This window comes from Panthera leo, chromosome D2 (genome assembly GCF_018350215.1).
Source record: "Panthera leo isolate Ple1 chromosome D2, P.leo_Ple1_pat1.1, whole genome shotgun sequence".
Lineage (NCBI taxonomy): Eukaryota > Metazoa > Chordata > Mammalia > Carnivora > Felidae > Panthera > Panthera leo.
This window is the reverse complement of record NC_056689.1, coordinates 50043715-50063433: the sequence shown is the minus strand read 5'-3', so window position 1 is coordinate 50063433 and position 19719 is coordinate 50043715. Positions and strand designations below refer to the sequence as shown.

Genomic DNA, 19719 nt, shown 5'->3' with positions numbered 1-19719 from the left:
CACAGAGCCTGCTGTCAGGGATTCTGACAGGGATTCTCTCTCAAAATAAATAAACTTAAAAAAAAAAAGAAAAGAAAAAGAAAAAAAGGACCTCTTATGAGGACAAATCATATTTTATCTTTTGTAGGATTTCCTATTTCTGACCACCAAGTCTGTTTATATTAACAGATCTGTTGTTTGCAGTAAGTTTCATTTTGAGAGATTAATATCATTTGGGGATCTAATCTCCCAAAAGAATTTCACTTCTCAAAAGCCTTTAGGTTTTCCTTCCCACAGCCAAGAGCACATATAGCTAACTGCATGGCAAGGCACCTACTAACAATTGATTAAATTACACTTGCAAGTGTTATTTATTAATTAATGCTCACTGGTAAAGAGGGTAAAAAAGTAGACTGTGTTACCAAATGCCTACCTCTACATCATTCCTAGAAATTTCAAAACTTGCTGACTGAGGTTCAGTTTCAACTCTGCCAGGATCCACTGAACTTGTATGTCTAAGCTTGATATCCACATCTTGTTCTTCCTAAGTAAGGAAATACAAAACAACAAGCCACTGTAACCAAAAATACATTAAAACACTTCACCTAAAGAATAGAAAATCAAGATTTGGGTGGATTATAACATGGAAGTAATTAAAGACTTCATCAATGACCACCTAACTCTCCTTCCTCCTCTCTTTCATCATCAGAGACTCAGGAAAGGTTGGGCAACTTGCCAGCCTCTGAGTCTGGTTGGAAGAGAAATCTGAAAAATCACTTAATTTCCAAGGTGTTTTACGTTTATTCTCTCATTTTACTTTCATTGGAACTCTCTCAGCTAGATTTGTCAAGAATCATTATTCCTACTTTCTAAATGAGGAAACAGGGACCTAGAGATGTTAAATGACATGGCCAAGGTCTACACTAAGCTTGAAGTGTTGGAACGCCAACTGCTTTGATAACGCCATTGTGAAACACTAGAGGAGTCTTGAGAATAGAACTGTGGTATCCAGGGAGAAAAGACCATATTGACAGCTAAACCTTCTCTTGCTGCACACTTCATCCCATTTTCTCCGTTACAGGGTATGTTCTACTCCTAAACCCTACTTAAGGGATCTATAAAGAAGAATCAGATTACATTTTTAAACTCGGTAAAATTCTAACAGTGGTGGACTTCTCACCACTGCCATCAAAAGCAGAAGTCAAATATAAATTTATCTCTTATGCCATCTACCCATTATTGCCAAATAAAAAAGAATCCACTGAATCCATAATGCGGAAAGCAACCAGCATGTATTGACTTCCACTGCGTTAAAAACTGCGCTAATTGTTTTACAAATACTTTCAATTTTCACAACTCTATTAGGAAGACATTACTATCTCTGTTTTAGATAAGTTCGGATATAATAAGTGATTTTCCCAAAGATCCCAAAACCACAATGACAGCAACAGATACCCAATTTTTCTAAGTTTCTAGTCTATGCTATTTATACCACATATTACTACCTCTTTTTTTAGCAGTCTTCCTCTTAGAATCATGAAGTCTTTTGTTGTGACAGACAGGCACACACATTCATTTGCCTATAGTCTGGAGGCTTTAGAGAAGCAGATTTTTGAGGCAGATCATTTATTCTGGAAAGACTAGTTTCAGATGTTTGATTTCACCAGGAAGTAACAATCCTCTGAAATGCAATCCTCTCTCCATGCAGGGTTCCCAACCCAAGGTAACATTACAAAAGTAATTCCTGAATGACTCACCATTGTGCTTATTTTCAAAACAATTCATACCTTTATATAGCAAACTTAGAGTGGGCCCAAGTACTTAAATATTACCAAGACTAATACTGAATCACATTTCCACATTTTAAAGGTAGATTAGGGACTAAATCACAAATTGTTTATTTTTTAATTACTCTACCTGGAAAATATGACCAAAATATTTCAGAAAGTACTATTTCTCAGTGGGTCACTGACAAGTCAGTCATAATGATAAACTCTGAAAACCTGAAATACATGAAAACTATCCAAATAATTTTTCAAACTCTGATTCCCCTGTGATCTATTGAAACTTACTTTTTTGTCCTCTAAGAGTTAATCAATTATCTTGAAAAATTCCTATGTTCAATAAAAAGAGGCACAGAAAGAATAAGATTCTATTCACCATTTCAGAAGGCTTCAATGTGATCTTTTTTAATTGTTCAATTTCATTGTCTTTCTGTATGTTACTGGAGAGCAGTCCCTTCAGCTGTATTTCTAAAGCTGCGACCAGTTGATCGCGTTCTTCTCGCCATTTCTGAAGGTTATCATCTTTCTCTGCCAGTTGTACTGTAAGTATTTCCTAACCAGAAAATGGAGCAAATGTTATAAAACTAAAAATTTTTTGAAATTTTTATTAGAAATAACACAACCATGAATAAGACATGTTCCAAATTACATGGTTTTGGCTAGATACTTGTAAAACAAAATACATAATGCCTTTAAATATATTTAATGTCCACATGCTGTATTTATCACTATCCCACCTCATTTCAAAAATCAGCTTACTGGTCACTTCTTTCAATTCTTTCAACAATTATGGCTTTTAAACTAATACTAGCATTTCCCCCAATATTTTGGAAGTGAGAGGTAAAATTACAGTAAAACAAATGACAAAACTAATAGCAACAAATAATAGAGAAATGAAAATTTAAAATATCATTTTCAGTGTCTTCAAAAACCATGCAATAGTGGTGAAGTAACAAAAATACATGCAAGACCTAAACATGAGAAGCTGCTGAGAGAAATTAAAAATGCTTCAATAAATGGAGAGATAATCTGTGCTCAGTGATCAAAAGACTCAATAATGTTAAGATATCAGTCCTCCCTAAACAGATCTATAGATTCAGAGCAATTCTGATTGAAATCCAGGCAGGTACACATGTGTGTATGCATGTGTGCATGCGTGTGAGTGTGTGTGGAAACGGGAAAGCTCACTATCAAAGTTATGTGGAAATGCAAATGATCCAGGATAGTCAAAATTATTTTGAAAATGAAGAACAAAGTAGGAGCAAACACATTGTCATTTCAAGCCTACTTTGATAATCAAGACAGTGTGATACTGGAATACACTGCGATCAGTGGAACAGAAAAGAGGGTTCCTAAGTGCATGGTCAACGGACATTCTACAATAATGCCAAAGAAAGAATAGTCTTTTCAACAAAGATTGCTTGCTTACAATAGCCAAATGGGGAAAAAAAACAAAAAACAAAAAACAAAAACCCAGACCTAATCTCATACCATATACAAAAATTAACACTTAGCCAACTGATTTATGACAAAAGTGGCAGAGCAGTGAGAAAGAAACAGTTTTTTCCAATGAATACCACCAGGAAAATTGGTAATCCACATTAAAAAAAAATCTGGATGCCTCACTCACTCCAACATAACACTCAATACTAGAATCAAAATATGAAAGGTAACACCTTAACAGGAAATGGTATGAGAACATCTTCATGTCTTTGAGGTTAATAAAGGAAAAGATTGGGAAAATGAACTGAAGAATATTTAAGAACTTATATTCATAAAAAGGCATTAAGAGAGTAAAAAGTAAACCAGAGACTGAAGAAAGGCACTTGAAACAGATGACAAAGGGCTTCTATCCAGAAAGTATAAGGAGCTCCTATGTATCAAGTAGAAAAAGCCAAACAGTCAGATAGGAAAAAGGCAAGGGGACCTGTATGTAACCTTCAACTTCATTAGTACTCAGGGAAAAGCACCTTAAAATCATAAGAAATAACCAACACCACCATATGTTGGTAGGAATATACAGCAACTCCAGTACTAGAATATAAATGGGTCCAGCTACTTTGAAAACCTGACATTCTACCAGAGTCCCACACATGTATACCCTATCATCCAACACTTCTGTTCTTGGGTAAATATGCAATAGAAACGCATGCACATGTGCACTGAAAGAAATGTGTAAAAAAATGTTTATAAGAGAATTTACTCATAATAGCTCAAAACAGAAAATAATACACATATCTTCAACATTAAAATGATTAGGCTGTGGTATATGCATACACTGCAATGTTCAGCAAAGACAATGGACTAATTCCAGCTCCGTGTAGCATGAATAATTCTCACAAACATAATAGTGACAGAAGCCAAGTACAAATAAATGCATCCCATACATTTCCATTTACATAAAATTCAAAAATGGTCAAAACTAAAGTACAACATTAAAAGACCCAATAGTTGGGGCACCTGTGTGGCTCCGTCAGTTCAGCATCCCATTCCTGACTTCCGCTCAGGTCATGACCCCACAGTTCCTGAGTTCAAGCCCCGCATCTGGCTCTGTGCTAACAATACAGAGCCTGCTTAGGATTCTGTCTCCCTCACTCTCTGCCCCTCCCCTACTTGCGTGCGCGCGCTCTCTCTCTCTCTCTCACAATAAATAAAAATTAAAAAAAAAAAAAAGAAATAGAAGAGGACCCTTCTGAGGTACCTCTGGAGTAATCTATTTCTTGAACTGGATGGTACTTAAGTAGATACTGATTTTACAAATATTTCCCGAACTACTGTTTGTTTACTTACTGTATTATATGTGACAATTTTAAAAATTAACTATTTATATACCTTAAAATGGCAGAAACATACATCCTAGATATGATGGTAAAGAAATGTATGGGAGAAAGAAGGAAGCTAGCTTTCTCAAGGATTGCAAAGTAGGTTTCCTTGCTAGCATTGCTGCCAATGACTGGGACCACTGACTGAGAAAGAAAATAGCCCTGATTCCTGTTTTTAAATTGGAGTGACTCAAAGCCAGCAGTTTTGATTTCACTTCTTGCCTCTTACTATTGCCCAGGAAGGAATGATGGGCTGTGGAACAGGAGCAGAGAACTAGAAGCAACCTTTCCTTTTAAGACATGTAGCAGCAGAATCCTGCTCAACCCACCACTTCCTGAGGATACCTTCAATCACATGGAATTGGCACATGAAACACATTACCATCTCAGAGCCGCAGTAACGACAAGTGTTAGCCTCACACAATTTAGCATGTGACCAAAAGAGTCAAGACTCTAAGGAAATGACAACTAATGTCATATTGTATTCCAGATGAGATTCTGGACCCAGAAAAAGACATTAGTGGGAAAACTGATGAAATTCTAATAAGGTCCACAATTTAGCTAACAGCACTGCAATAAGGTTAATTTGTTGGTGCTGATCCTTGTACTGTTGTTATGTAAGGTGCTAACATCAGAAGTTAGTGGTTAAGTGTACAGGAACACTCTGTATAAGTTTTGCAACTTTCCTATAAATAAAATGATTTCAAAATAAAAAGGTAAAATTATTTTAAAAATTTAGTGGGAAAATCACCCTTACCTTATGGAAAATTAACATCCTATTTTTATAGGAAAGCTTAGCTATTATCTATAAAACTCTGTCATAAACAAAAAAATACCAGCAATGACAATGTGATACTGCACAGTTACTATGATAGTAAAGAGAAAACGAGGTTTTCATTTAAAGATAGTGTCAATATGTCGCTCAAGAGTTTTCCTAGGACCAATGATGCCTTTTAACTTCTTTTTTTTCTGTTGGCAACATAAGGTGCCAAACATACTAAGCAGTCAATTAAAATAGGAGGGGAAGAATAAGCCAAGATAGAATGCTGTAAGAGCTACAGCTGGTCAATGTAAAACTGAAGGTCATTTCTACCTGTAGGTCTTCTAGAAACTATTTGGTTGACTTTTTAAAAGTCCTGATAAAATCAGCTTATGAGGTAAAATACACACACCATGTTAGTAGAATCTACAGTTGAAAATGCAAAATCTTATAATATAGTAAGGATCACCACTGTAGCAATCAAAAGGAAGAGACGTTTAAGTTCTGTATCCAGATACTGAGATGTAATTAGGCATTTTCCCAACCTGCTAAATGGACTGAAAAAAGTTAAAATAAGAACATAAGTGAACTTCAAAATTGGGACAGAAAAGTCATCTTACAAATAGACTGCTTTTTTAAAAAAGCCAAGAAAATCAGGCAGCCATGTAAAGACTGATAAGAACCCCAGGGATAAATTTAACAAACCAAAGAAAGCTGGTAAAATACATCAAAGATAAAGTATATTGTTACCCACCAGTTCATTTTGTTGCTTTAAACAACGCTCTCTGTCTTCAGCATATTTTTTCATCTCTTTGTTTCGTAGATTCTCAGCTTCTTTTGCTTGAGTGATAAGCATCATTTTTTCTTCTAGCCATTTCTTTCTATCAGCTTTATATTTACGTTCAGAGTCCTATATATATAAATAGTACAAGCAACTATCACATGCTGAATAAGTAATAGTCGGTAAATGTATTTTTATAACATATTCATATAACCCATCACTTTTTTTACCTTTTTGAAACTTAAAAATAAGCATTTTTCATTAAACAATGATAAGAACAGAGTTTATTTTGGATTATAGAATGAATGCTGCTGGTTTCCTTTTCTAAATGGACTTCATTTTATAAACTTTATTTTGCTATGAAGTCCATTTAAGGACTCTCCTTCATCAGTGACCTTAAGAAGAAATAAACAACTTCTATTTCTGAAAGAGTTACAAAGACCCAAGTCTTTCTAAACACCAGAATACAAAACAAACAAACAAAAAAAGAGTTGGTTTGTGATGGTTATTTCTTTTTTTTTTTTAATTTTTAATATTTATTTATTTTGAGAGAGAGAGAGAGAGAGAGAGTGTAAGCAGGGGAGGGGCAGAGAGAGAAGGAGACACATAATCTGAAGCAGGCTCCAGGCTCTGAGCTATTAGTACAGAGCCTGACACGGGGCTTGAACCCACAAACCGTGAGATCGTGACCTGAGCCAAAGTTGGACGCTTAACTGACTGGGCCACCCAGGGGCCCCCATGATGGACATTTCTGATTGCATGATATCAAAAATAAAATATTCCTGGGTATACAGGATGCCAAATAAAAAACAACTTGTACAACAGGACGTTTATTAATTTGAGGAACACTGGGAATAGCTAGACTGAAGTAATTTCCTTTCCAGAATTAGAAAGTTTACAATCTAAGATATGTGATTACGTCATTTGAGGACAACATAAAATAAACCAATATGAACTTAATATGAACATTCTCAATATAGTTAATATATTTTTTCATAAATAATGCAGTATTAACTTTGTTTTAGCTGCTTTGGGGTTTTCCCCACAGCAAGGGTAAATTTTAGAATACAAATTAACAGTTAACAAAAGAAAATATTCTTTATTTATTCAGTATCTGATTATATATGTAGCATGAGTTTAAGAAAACCATTTAGGTACAGCCAACTTTTTAAAATCATTATTATGCTTTCTTCAATTTTAAAACCAGTCCTTTCTAATCAATGTAGAAAATTTTAAGTAGTATTTGGTAAACCCCATTAGAAAAATATTTCCCCCATATGTTGTATGCCTTACAGTATTTAGAGTTGAACATGGGAAAAATATAAACACAAAACAGAGTATCTTCTATATGATGCAGTTTCAAATATATTCCAGTGTCCACATACACAACTGTATTCTTTTCCAACTTCATAACTGAAAATTAAAATGATTATTTACAAAATAATCTTCCTAACAGTCCTCTTCCCCACCGCAGAATTTGATGACTCAGAAGCTTAAGGAGTAGAAAAATAGGTACAAACACATAAGAAGTTGTGATTTAAGAATTAGATATATAGAATATAAAAATGAACACCCAACCACTGTATTTTCCTAGGCACTAACGGTGATTTGTATCTTGAGAATTTCCACGCCATGTCATTTCAATGTATACTGAAAAATTATACCTATATGCTAAACATTTCCCAGGAGTATTTCACCCATATCTAAATTAATTATAAACTATTTGTCGAATTCTCTCTCATGAGAAATACAATGGAGAGATACATACACACATAAAATCGTACCTGTAACTCATCCTGAAGCTTACTGAGCTTTTCACTAAGTACATCTGTGTTATCCTCAAGTTCTTTATTTGACCTTTGATTACTTCTGTCTTCCAGATCTTTGCATTTTTCCTTCCATTTTTCCAATTCTAATTTGAAAACATAAATTTATTTTTTAAAGCATATGAAAAAGTTATACCATACAGAGATCCTGTGGCATGAGATACAGACAAGAATCAGCAGAACCCAGAAGAAAAAACACAAACGCAGATGAGAACAGAGCCAATTCCAAGGACTTCATTTTTAAGAGTTCTTACCAAATCCAAATTCTTAGAGAAGAGACAGTACAAGGACCTCTCAAGAACCCACTGAATAGTGTTCAGAGTATACAGTGTTAAATGCATCTTAACCTTAATTATGTAGGAAACTTCTCAAAAATAAAAAATAAAATAAACCGTGATGGTATTCTGAAGGATAGAATCAGGGCATTCACTGACATAAACATATAAGATGATACTAAAAAGCTGGACAGAGGTGAAACTCGATTGAGAAATTTATTCTTACGTCTGGGAAACATTACAAGCTATCATCCAGTTATTATGAAAGTGTCCTTATTCCTTCTTTACTACATATAATTTTACTTAGACAAAACAATTTTCACCACAATGGAAAACAGCAAGTGATAGGACATTCGGAAAACACGCCAATACTTTTATTATACTCAACTCCTTCTAAAAGGGAAAGAAATCTAGGAAAATACAGAGAAGAAAATACAGACCTTGAGATATTTAAGCAACCATGTTTTACCTGTGGCCAGTCTTTCGGCTTCCTCTAACTTCACCTCGAGCACTTGATCTTGTTCTGCCTGAGTTTGTTCCTGTTCTTCCAATGTCATTCGCATGTGTTCAATTATTTTCTCTTTAACATTTAGATCTAAAAATTTGAGGAGAACATTTTAGAAACTACTAACATGTACATCTAACTATCCAATTTTTCTTGAGTTCTTCTAAAATTAAAATACACTTTTATTAACTAAAATAGAATCTGAGTTCCACATAAAAGCTTTGTCTTGTTCACTGCTGTACCTCAATGCCTAGAACAGTACTGGCAGATATGAAGCACTAAATAGGTATCTGACATACAGATAGATACTTGAATGATTGCAAGAATGGATGGATGGAAAAGAAACTCTTTTCAGATAAAATTAACAATTTTTTATAATATCAAACTATTGGTACTAATAAACACAAATCTCGGGGCTTAGAAAAACCATTATTTGCAAAACATTCATTTTCAGTATAATATTATCAAACCAAAAGTAAAACATTTACCTCCTAAAAACAAAAAGGGCTCAATCCCAATTTGACTTTTTTTTTTTTTTTAGATCTCAAGTAATTATTTTTTTCTACAAAAATTTCCAAAGCCAAATATTTACTTCTAGTATTTTTAAAATCAGCTCTTCAGGAATGACTGTGCTATTAGCCTTACCAAAATTGTTTCTGGCCCTTAAAAAATGACAATAATGACATAAACAATTCCATTTTAATGCTGCCTGCAAGAAAGAGGGAAAAAGGAAAACGTGGCCTCTGGAGACGGCCACATTTGTAGCAGGGCACTACTACAAAACTTACCAAAACTATTATTACTGACGCCAGAGGTAATAAACCTCCAGATGCATACAGTTCAACCTCAGGTCACTGAACATTAAAAATGACAAAAACCTCAAAAGGCCTTCTCAAAGTGCACATAAAGCAATTAAGAAAATAAAGACAAAACACTAAGAAAACATTATATGAATAATTTTTAGTATTTCTGTCCATTTATGTAAGCTGCCAGGAGTGCTAATAAAACAGAATTCCTCCTAGGATCGAAAGAGTCTTAGTATTATTATCTAAACTCTTTCTTTTAAAAAGTATGATTTGCAAATATATTCAGATTATACAATTAGTTAATTAAAAGTTTATTCAAAGAACCCCTTCTCTCTTCCACCCTAGATTTTACTCTAAACTAGAAGGCTAGAAAGAAAAAGGTTTTAGTATCTAGTTACCAATTAGGAAAGTCCCAGGACACCAATGACAATTTCACTAATGACTATTATTATTTGAAAGGTAGGTGCAGTTAAAAAAAAGAAAGAATTATTTTATCAGTCACTACCTCCAATAATATACACTTCATTTCAGGAAGCAATCCAGAAATACACAACTAATAAAATGAAATAAAGCAGCATGAGGACAGCTATGAGACAGCTATCTCTTCACTGCTATCTAAAGATAGCCGTGAGCTACCACAGCTAAATAAATGACTGTCAAATAAGCCAGCAACCAAGCATTTAGCATTGAGGGGAGAGCGTCACTAGAGCTATGGTGTCCTAGGAAGGCTTCAAGGAATAAAGGCTTCAACATAACATTTGTGAACAAGTAGGAAGTAGAAAAAAGGAAGTAGAAAAAAAAAAGGAAGTAGAAAAAAAAAAGGAAGTAGAAAAAAATACACGTGTACGTGTATCACGTACACGAGGCCAGGGAGAGAAATAAATATAAACGCCATCCAAGACTCCAGATTAGAAATACTCACTTATTGATAGTTAAAATTTATTTCAGAATATATACCAGATGTACACGGACCAACTACAGAAGCATGAAACCACAGGACAGCAGTTTCACATATCACACTGGCAAAAGTCCGAAGTTTGGTAACACCTGATACTGGCAAAAATGTGGGGAAACGGGCATTCTATGCACTATTTTACTGTGAATATAAACTAGTTTAATCACGTTAGGGAGCAATTTAGCAATATTTATCAAAATTTCAAATACTCATCATTTGGGCCAACAATTACACTGCTAAGACTTTTCCTTACAAATATATTTACATGTATCCACACTTTTGTACAAATTTATTCACGGTAATGTCTATAATAACAAAAAAACAATGTCTGAAATAACCAAAAGTATTTTTTTCATCAAAAGAGTTCATATTACTGGACACTAGATTATAAATGTGTTGTTAATTTTCTTAAGTATGATACTGTATTTATGTAAGATGATTCCTTACCTTATGAATTTCATGATAAAGTATTTAAGCGTAAAGTATCATTGATGCCTGCAAATATCTTTCAAGTTGCTCAGTTTTATACATGCATATTAGAGAAAGAGACAAGAGCCAGAGACAGATGCAAATGTGACAAAATATTTAAAAACAGTGAATCTAATAAAGGGTATTCAGGTCATCTTTACTTTCTGATTCCTTCACAAATGTTTATTTCTTAATTAAAATTTGAGAAAAATAGGAATAAGGATTCCTACTTTATAAGCAATTGAAATTGTACCTTAAATTAGCATATAATATTCTCTACTAGATTTTGACATTATGTTTCATTTATGATCAACACCATGTCTTCAGGCCAATGAAGGACTCCGCTCCTTGCAATAGTGTATATTAAAATCAGTTTTATCTCCTCTATCCTAATAAATTTTATTACATTACTTAAGGCTTTCTTTCAAGGGAATAAAATTTTCTTTTCCCATTAAAAAAAGGGGGGGGGGGGTGCCGCCTAGATGGCTCAGTTGGTTGGGCGTCCAACTTCGCCTCAGGTCATGATCTAACCATTCGTGGGTTTGAGCCCCATGTCAGACTGTGCTGACAGCTCAGACAGCAGCTTGGAGCCTGCTTCAGATTCTGTGTCTCCCTCTCTCTCTGCCCCTCCCCCACTCTCTCTCTCTCTCAAAAATGAACATTAAAAAAAAGGTCATATTAAATACAGTATGATATATCAATATCAATAAAATGTAATATTATTTAGCCTTTTAAAATAAAGGTTAAGGGGCACCTAGGTGGCTCAGTTAGTTGAATGTCCGACTCTTGGTTTTGGCTCAGCTTGTGATCCCAGGGTCATGGGATGAGCATTGGAGCCTGTTTGGGATTCTCTCTCTTTCTCTCTCTGCCCCTTTCCCCCAATCTTTCTCTCTCTCAAATAAAATAAAATTACAAAGTTAAAAAGGGTGGGGGGGGGGAGGGGAAGGTAAAGTAAGATCTGTGTGTGATTATATGGAAAAATTTCTCAAAACTTCCCAAGTATGTAGAGACTTATTGTTTTAGTTAGTGATTTCTTCTGGGGTATTTTTCTTGAGATCATATATTTCCAAAGGAAATGTGTGGTCTTTTATTTGCCTTCTTTATCACAGGAACAGAGGCAAATAGAGCAGGTCACAATAAGAGAACAAAACAAATTAGTCTGGATAGAGCAGAAAAGTTATATTAGGCTAGAAAAAGGTAGACTAAAATCCCTAGCTAGAGGGTAAAAGTTTGTGTAGGCAATATGAAGGGATTGAAAAATTTTAATAGGAAAATGACAATGAAAGAAGAGTTTTAGAAAAATCTAATCCAGCTGTGTTGCTATACGAGTGAGTTTGACATAAAACCTGGCAATGAGCTAGGACAAATATGAAGAGTAAAAAGAAGTAAAATAACTTAGGTACTACTTCTGAGGGTGTGGGAAGACAATATTATTTAAAGTCTAAAAGCAAAGATAGTCAAACATTTTCTGCAAAGGGTCAGATAACAATTATTTTAAGGACTATAACAACTATTTACCTCTGCCGCTGTAATATGAAAGCAGCCAGACAATACAAAAGAATGTGTTGCTATGTTCCAAAACTACTTAAAAAATTAGGCAGTAAACTGGATTTGGTCAGAAGACTTCCATTTCCTAATCCCTGGTCTAAACAATGGAAATAGTAGACATCAGTAACAGAGATCCAGAAAGTTAAAGCAGTTTGAGCACAGACATTCACATTCAGAATTTAATAAGACTTCAAAAACTTCAGCATAGGAAAAGAAAATTGTAGACCAATATCCCATATGAAAATAGTTGCAAAACCTCAACAGAGTACAGCAAACTAAGCCCAGCAACATATAAAAAGCATTATACACCATGACCAAGTGGGATTTATCCCAGGCATGCAAGTTTAGTTCAACATATAAAAACCAATCAATGCAATACACCTAATTAATTAAGAATAAAACCATACAATTGTCTCGATGGGATGCAGAAAAAGACATTTGACAAAATTCAACACATTTTAATGATAAAAACACTCTATGAACTAGGAACAGAAAGAAGGGAACAAACTTCCACAACCTGATAAAAAGCATCTACAAAAACCCAACACCTAACATTATACATAGTGGTTAAAGAATGAAAACTTTCCCCCTACAATCAGGAATAAGACAAAAATGTCCACGCTCATCACTTTTATTCAACACTGTTCTGGAGGTTTTAGCCAGAGCACTTAAACAAGAACAAGAAATAAAAGTCAAAAAGAATGAAAACAAAGAAGTAAAACTGCCTTTATTTGCAGATGACATGATACTGTACATAAGAAGAAAGAGACAGAAAGAAAGAAAACCCTATTAGAGTTCATAAAGTAGTTCAGCAAGTTTACAAGATACAAGATAAATATAATTAAATCTATTGTGTTCCTATATACTAGCAATTAACAATCCAAAAAATGGTATTAAGGAAACAATTCCATTTTCAATAGCATTACAAAGAATAAAACAGAAATGAATTAACAAAAGATGTGCAAAATGTATACACTAAAAAATAAAAAATATCACTGAAAGGAATTATAGAAGGCCTAGCTAAATGAAAAGATGTTCCACATTTGGTTGACAATTTCCCCAAAGAGATCCTCAAGATATAACACAATTTCCATTAAAATTCTAGCTGGCTTGTTTGCAGAAAATGACAAGCTGATTCTAAAATTCATGTGCAAATGCAATGAACCCAAAATAGCCAAAACAACCCTTCTTAATTTCAGAACTTACTGTAAAACTATAATAACAATACAGTGTGGTAATGGCATTGAAAGTCCAGAAATAAACCCTTACATTGATGATCAACTGATTTTCAACAAAGGTGCAAAGACAATGCAGTAGGGGGAAGAAGAGTCTTTTCAAAAATTGGTTCTGGGACAACTGAATCTTCATATGTAAAATTAAGTTAGACACCCCTACCTTACACCATATACAAAACTATAACTCAAGTAGATTAACTCAAAATGAATCAAAAATCTAATTATAAGAGCTAAAAGCTTAAAACTCTTAGAAGAAAACACAGATGACTTTGGATTAAGCAACAGTTTCTTAGACATGATACCTAAAATACAATCAGTCAAAACAGATAAATGGGACTTCATCCAAAACTTTTATGCATCAAAGGACACAATCAAGGGAGTGAAAAACAACCCACAGAATGGGAGAAAACATTTGCAAATCTATCTGATAAGTCATGTATCCAGAATATATAAAGAAGTCTTACAACACCATAATAAAAAGACAAATAACCCAAATGAAACATGGGCAAAGGACTTCAATTTCTCCAAAGATATACAAGTGGCCTATAGCACAAGACAAGATGCTCAATACCAATAGTCATTAGGGAAATGCAAATCAAAATCACAATGACATAATACTTTATACCTACCTGCATGTTAGGTTAAATAGTGTCCCCCCCACAAAATTCATGGCCACCTACGATGAATATGACCTTATTTGCAAATAGAGTATTTGCAGATATAAGCAAGTTAAGAATAAGGTAAACTAGACTAGAGTGGGCCCTAAATCCAATATGACTGGTCTTCTTTTAAGAAGAGGGTAATTTGGACAGAGACACATAGGGAGAAGACACCAATACAGACACACCCATAAGAAAGATGGCCATGTTCCCTATCTCCACTCATCACGCTCTCTCTCTGTCTTAAAAATAAATTAAACATTAAAAAATTAAAAAAAAAAAAAAAAAAGGGTGCACCCGGATGGGTCAGTCAGTTGAGTGTCCGACTTGGGCTCAGGTCATGATCTCACAGTTTGTGAGTTCGAGCTCCGCGTCGGGCTCTGTGCTGACAGCTCAGAGCCTGGAACCTGCTTCAGATTCTGTGTCTCCCTTTCTCTCTGCCCCATCCCCACTCACACTCTGTCTTAAAAATAAGTAAAACATTAAAAAAACTAAAAAAAAAAAAACAAAAAAAACCCAGAAAGATGGCCATGTTAAAACAGAGACAGATTGAAGTTATGCTGCCATAAGCCAATGAACACAAAAGACTGCCATCAAGCATTAGAAATCAGAAGAGACAAGGAAAGATTCTTCCCCAGAACCTTCAAAAGAAGCATATCCCTATCAATACCTTCAGATTTCTTGCTTTCAGGGCCGTGAGAAAAGAAACTTCCATTGTCTTAAGCACCAAGTTTGTGATACTTTGTTAGAACAGCCCTAGGAAACTAATACTATAAATTTTTAAATGAAAAATAACAAATTCTGGTAACTATTTGGAGAGCTTTCATTCACTGTTGGTAAGAATGTAAAATGGTATAGCCATTGAGGGAAAATTTCATAGTTCCTCAAAAACTTAATCACAGAGCTATCATCATATGACCCAGTAGTTCCACTCATGGATATATATCTCCAAGAGAACTGAAAACATATGCCCACCCCAAAATTTATACACAAATAGTCATAAAAGCCAAAAAGTAAAAATAACCCATGTCCATCAACGGATATATAAATAAAATGTGGTATATTTGTTATGATGGAATATTATTCAGCCATAAAAAGGAATATAGTACTGATACATGCTACAGTATGGATGAAACTTGAAAACATGCTAAGGAAAAGAAGTGAGACACAAAAGGCCATATATTGTATGCATCCATTTCATGAAATGTCTGCAACAGGCAAAGCCAGAGACAGAAAGTATGTTAGTAGATGACAGGGACTGAGGAGTGACAGCTAATGGGTATAGGGTTTCTTTTTTGGGTGATGAAAATGTTCTGGAATTAGATAATGATAGTGATTGTACAACCCTGTAAATTTACTAAAATGCACTCAGCATTACACTTTTAAAAGGTAATTATTAGGTATTATAGCTCAATTTTTAAAACAAGAATTTTATACTAAGATATCTAAGTAAATGGTACTCAGTGTTTAAATGGACATATAGAAGCCAAAGTGAAAATGCCCTTTGTGTTTGCTGGGGAATGAAATCACAGGAGTGAATGAACTCTCAAGTGAGAAAACAAAAGGAACAAAGAGGATGAGGCCTTCATTAGGAAAGTTGCCACAGTGGCTGAGGCTCATTCTGAGAGACAGGCAGCAACTGGTACAGAACATATCACAACAGCTGAGACAAGTCTCAAAAGGGGGGAAGCTACATATTTACCATTTTATTTAGAAAAAAATATACTCACACACAATAAATGCTACATAAAAAATGAAAAGGAGGAAAAGGAGGAGAGTGAATAATTATGCCAAAATAAAAGAAAGGACAAAGGAAAGGAGGAATTGCAAAAAGCTAATAGATTTGAAAATACATAGGTTATAAGCGACTTGGGAGCAAGTTTCAAGAGCATGGAAGTCAGATTAAAGTTGTCAAAATGGGCCTATGCCACAGTTCTCAATACTCTGCAATGAGAGGAAAAATTAAAATATGATAGAAACTATATCCTGGTCCAAGGGCATGCTTTTTCAGAATAGCTAAGATCTATTCACATTTATCAACAATGACAAAAGAGTCAAAGTAAAGAAAATCCCTAAAAGCATTATAGAAATAAGAAATGTTAAGGGACAAAAGCCTAAAAAGGCAGGCAGGAGAAAATAGGACAGTGTGCAGATATATACACAGCATATTTATGCATACACACACTCAAATATTTGATCCTAGTTAATCGCACAAATGTCCAAATCATCTAAACAAATAATCTGGTTGACCTACCCCTTCTTTTTAGTTGGCCAAATACAAATAGCATGAAATTAGTGAAGAGAATCTGAAACTTAAGAATGAAACAGACCTACGTTCAAATCCCAGCTCTACTAACCACACAACTAAGAGATTGAGGGATGAGTGACGGGCAGTAGAGGAATGCACATAATATCACAAATAGAAAGATGTATCATCTACAAAGGTAATTTTACATTTCAAATTTAAAAGTAAAATTTGAGTAAAAAAAGCAAAATTTAGCACATAAGATGTGAAGCTGAAGTACTTAATGGTTTTTAAAAACTTTTTAAAAATATTTTAATTTTAAAGATGTTTTACTTGACGTATATTCTTACATGATTTTGCTAGAAATCTATTCCATTCATTGTGACCTATGTAACCGACTTTGTTTTTCAGAAAATAGTGGCCATTATCTAGAAATCAATGTTCCTTTAACTGAGCATTGTTTAATGTTTTATTTTTCTAAGAATAAACTTTATGTTGACAAGTTACTTATTAGGATCAATGCTTTTCTGTGGCGCCTGGGTGGCTCAGCTGGTTAAGTGTCTGGGACTCTTGATTTTGGCGCAGGTCATGATCTCATGGTATCGTGAATTCGAGCCCTGCATCAGGCTCTGTGCTAACTGCACAGAGACTGCTTGGGATTCTCTCTCCCTTTCTCTCTCTGCCCCTCTCCTGCTTGTGCTCTCTCTGTCTCTCTCAAAACAAATAAATAAACTTAAAAAAAAAAAATCAATGCTTTTCTCTTTTGATACAGTTACATCTTATGTTGACCTTACTTTATAATTTTCAGAGGAAAATGCTAAATCAATTGTTATGCAGTTATTTTAGTACCGGAAATAGAGATTTGCTCCTGACCTTTGCATACTCTCTCATACTGTTGTATAGCTTCTTTCACATTCTGATTATTTAACTGCTCCTGCAAAATGAAACAACAGGAATTAAATGCAAATGTAACTAAAATGCACACCAATATTTAATACTGGGATTTAAAAATAGGGTTCAATGTTAGGTTTGAAATCTCTCTCCTACAAGGCTGATTACTAGTCTCAAACTTCCAAGTTTTTTCACCTTGGAGAAAAGGGCAGGGTGAGAGTAGTAATAAGAAAAACAAAAACAAAAACAACTTGATACCTTTAATCTACCTCAAAGTTACTACCCAGTCATTTTATTTACTTAATATTTTAAGCTACCAGGTTTCTCTTATACATCAAAAAAGTAGAAATGAGGATATGGAGGCTCACTATACATTTAACAATAGAAGGAACAAGGAAAACCATAAAAAAAAGTTCCCTATCAATAAACTTAAAAAGCTGAAAAAATAGGGTCCTCCAAACCCTCTACATAGAAAGTAGCTGGGAAGTTTGAAAAAAATAACAGACACCACAAAGGCAAGACTAAATTATGGACACTGGAAATCTTCCAATTCTAGTTTTAACCTACCTGGTAATCCTTTATTCCCTGTCTCATTCAGTGTCAACACTATCTCCTCACTTTATAAATTTTACAATGAATCGTTACAGAACCTGGAAATCTCTGAATCCTATTATGAAAGTACAGGCTGCTTTATTAGGATTACATTCAGTTAAAAATTAAATCATGTGTTGGGGCACCTGGGTGGCTCAGTGAGTTGAGCATCTGACTTCGGCTCAGGTCATGACACCGTTTGTGAGTTCCAGCCTCGCGTCGGGCTCTGTGCTGACAGCTCAGAGCCTAGAGCCTGCGTCAGATTCTGTGTCTCCCTCTCTCTCTCTGCCCCTCCCCCTGCTCATGCTCTGTTTCTCTCTCTCTCTCTCTCTTTCAAGAAATAAACATTAAAAAAAATTTAAATCATGTGTTTATATCTGAATATTCATTGGTTTGCTTCATTTAAAAGCAAACATGCAAAGAATACAACAAATCCATTCTTTTTATTGTTGCCCAATCCACTTAATTGATGTCAAGCAAAATATAATCACTTATAAAGGGATTTTGCTTTTTTTTTTTTTAATTCTTTTTTTTTAACGTTTATTTATTTTTGAGACAGAGAGAGACAGAGCATGAATGGGGGAGGGTCAGAGAGAGAGGGAGACACAGAATCTGAAACAGGCTCCAGGCTCTGAGTGGTCAGCACAGAGCCCGACACAGGGCTCGAACTCATGGACCGTGAGATCATGACCTGAGCCAAAGTCAGATGCTTAACCGACTGAGCCACCCAGGCGCCCCGGGATTTTGCTTTTTAAGTGTCCTTTTGAAAAATAGTTTTTTTAGAACATGAGCTTCACTTTCTTTTTACTTTTTATTTTGAAATGATTTTAGATTCACAAAAAAGTTGCAAAGATAGAAGAGATCTCCTGTATAACCTCCACGTAGCTTCCCCTAATGTTAACTCTTACATTATCAAAGTACATTTATTTAAAAATTGCAAAACACTGGACAGAAGAATGAGTAGTTGAGTCTCCATTGTCTATTATTTAAAATATGGAAAAAATCATCTTTGTGTGAAAAAAAAAGAAATTAGCACTGATGCAATAATGCTAATGAACACTACAGACTTTATTTGGATTTCACCAGTTTCTCCAGTGACATCCTTTTTCTCTTCCAGGATCCCATACAGGATCGAAGATTGCATTTAGCAACCATTTCCCCTTAGTCTCCTCTATTCTGTGAGAATTCCTTGGTAATCTTTTTCTTTAATAACCTTGACACTTTTTACTGGTCGGGTATTTTGTAGAACATCCTCAGTTTGGGTTTGTCTGATGTTTTCTCCTAATTAAACTGAGATTATGGATTTGGGGGTAAAATACCACATGAGATGGCCCTGCCCTTCTGGACACATCCTATCAGGAAGCACATGGTCTCAACATGACTTACTACTGGTGACGCTATTCCTGGACACCTGGTTAAGGTGGTACCTGCCAGGTTTCTCTGCTGTAAAGATACTACCTTTTCCTTTCCGTACTCTATTCATTAGAAGCAAATCACTATGGCCATACTTAATTTTAAGAAATTAAAAAAAAATTTTAGATTCCAGAAACAGCCAAAAGAGAATCTGCTGTAAAGAATGGATACATTTA

The 19719-nt window shown here is 34.6% G+C and overlaps 1 protein-coding gene across 6 annotated transcripts in view; it reads right to left on the bottom strand.

Annotated features, from left to right (window-relative positions):
* The window catches only part of KIF20B (kinesin family member 20B), a 72698-nt gene that overhangs the window by 11638 nt on the left and 41341 nt on the right, over positions 1-19719 (bottom strand). For all 6 annotated transcript variants that reach the window (XM_042908814.1, XM_042908817.1, XM_042908818.1 and 3 more), the window contains exons 24-29: positions 17522-17582; positions 8697-8822; positions 7911-8038; positions 6100-6255; positions 2140-2316; positions 413-523 (exon numbers count right to left, since the gene is read on the bottom strand). In XM_042908814.1, the coding sequence (XP_042764748.1) occupies positions 413-523; positions 2140-2316; positions 6100-6255; positions 7911-8038; positions 8697-8822; positions 17522-17582 (759 nt within the window). The remainder of the gene's footprint in view (positions 1-412; positions 524-2139; positions 2317-6099; positions 6256-7910; positions 8039-8696; positions 8823-17521; positions 17583-19719) is intronic.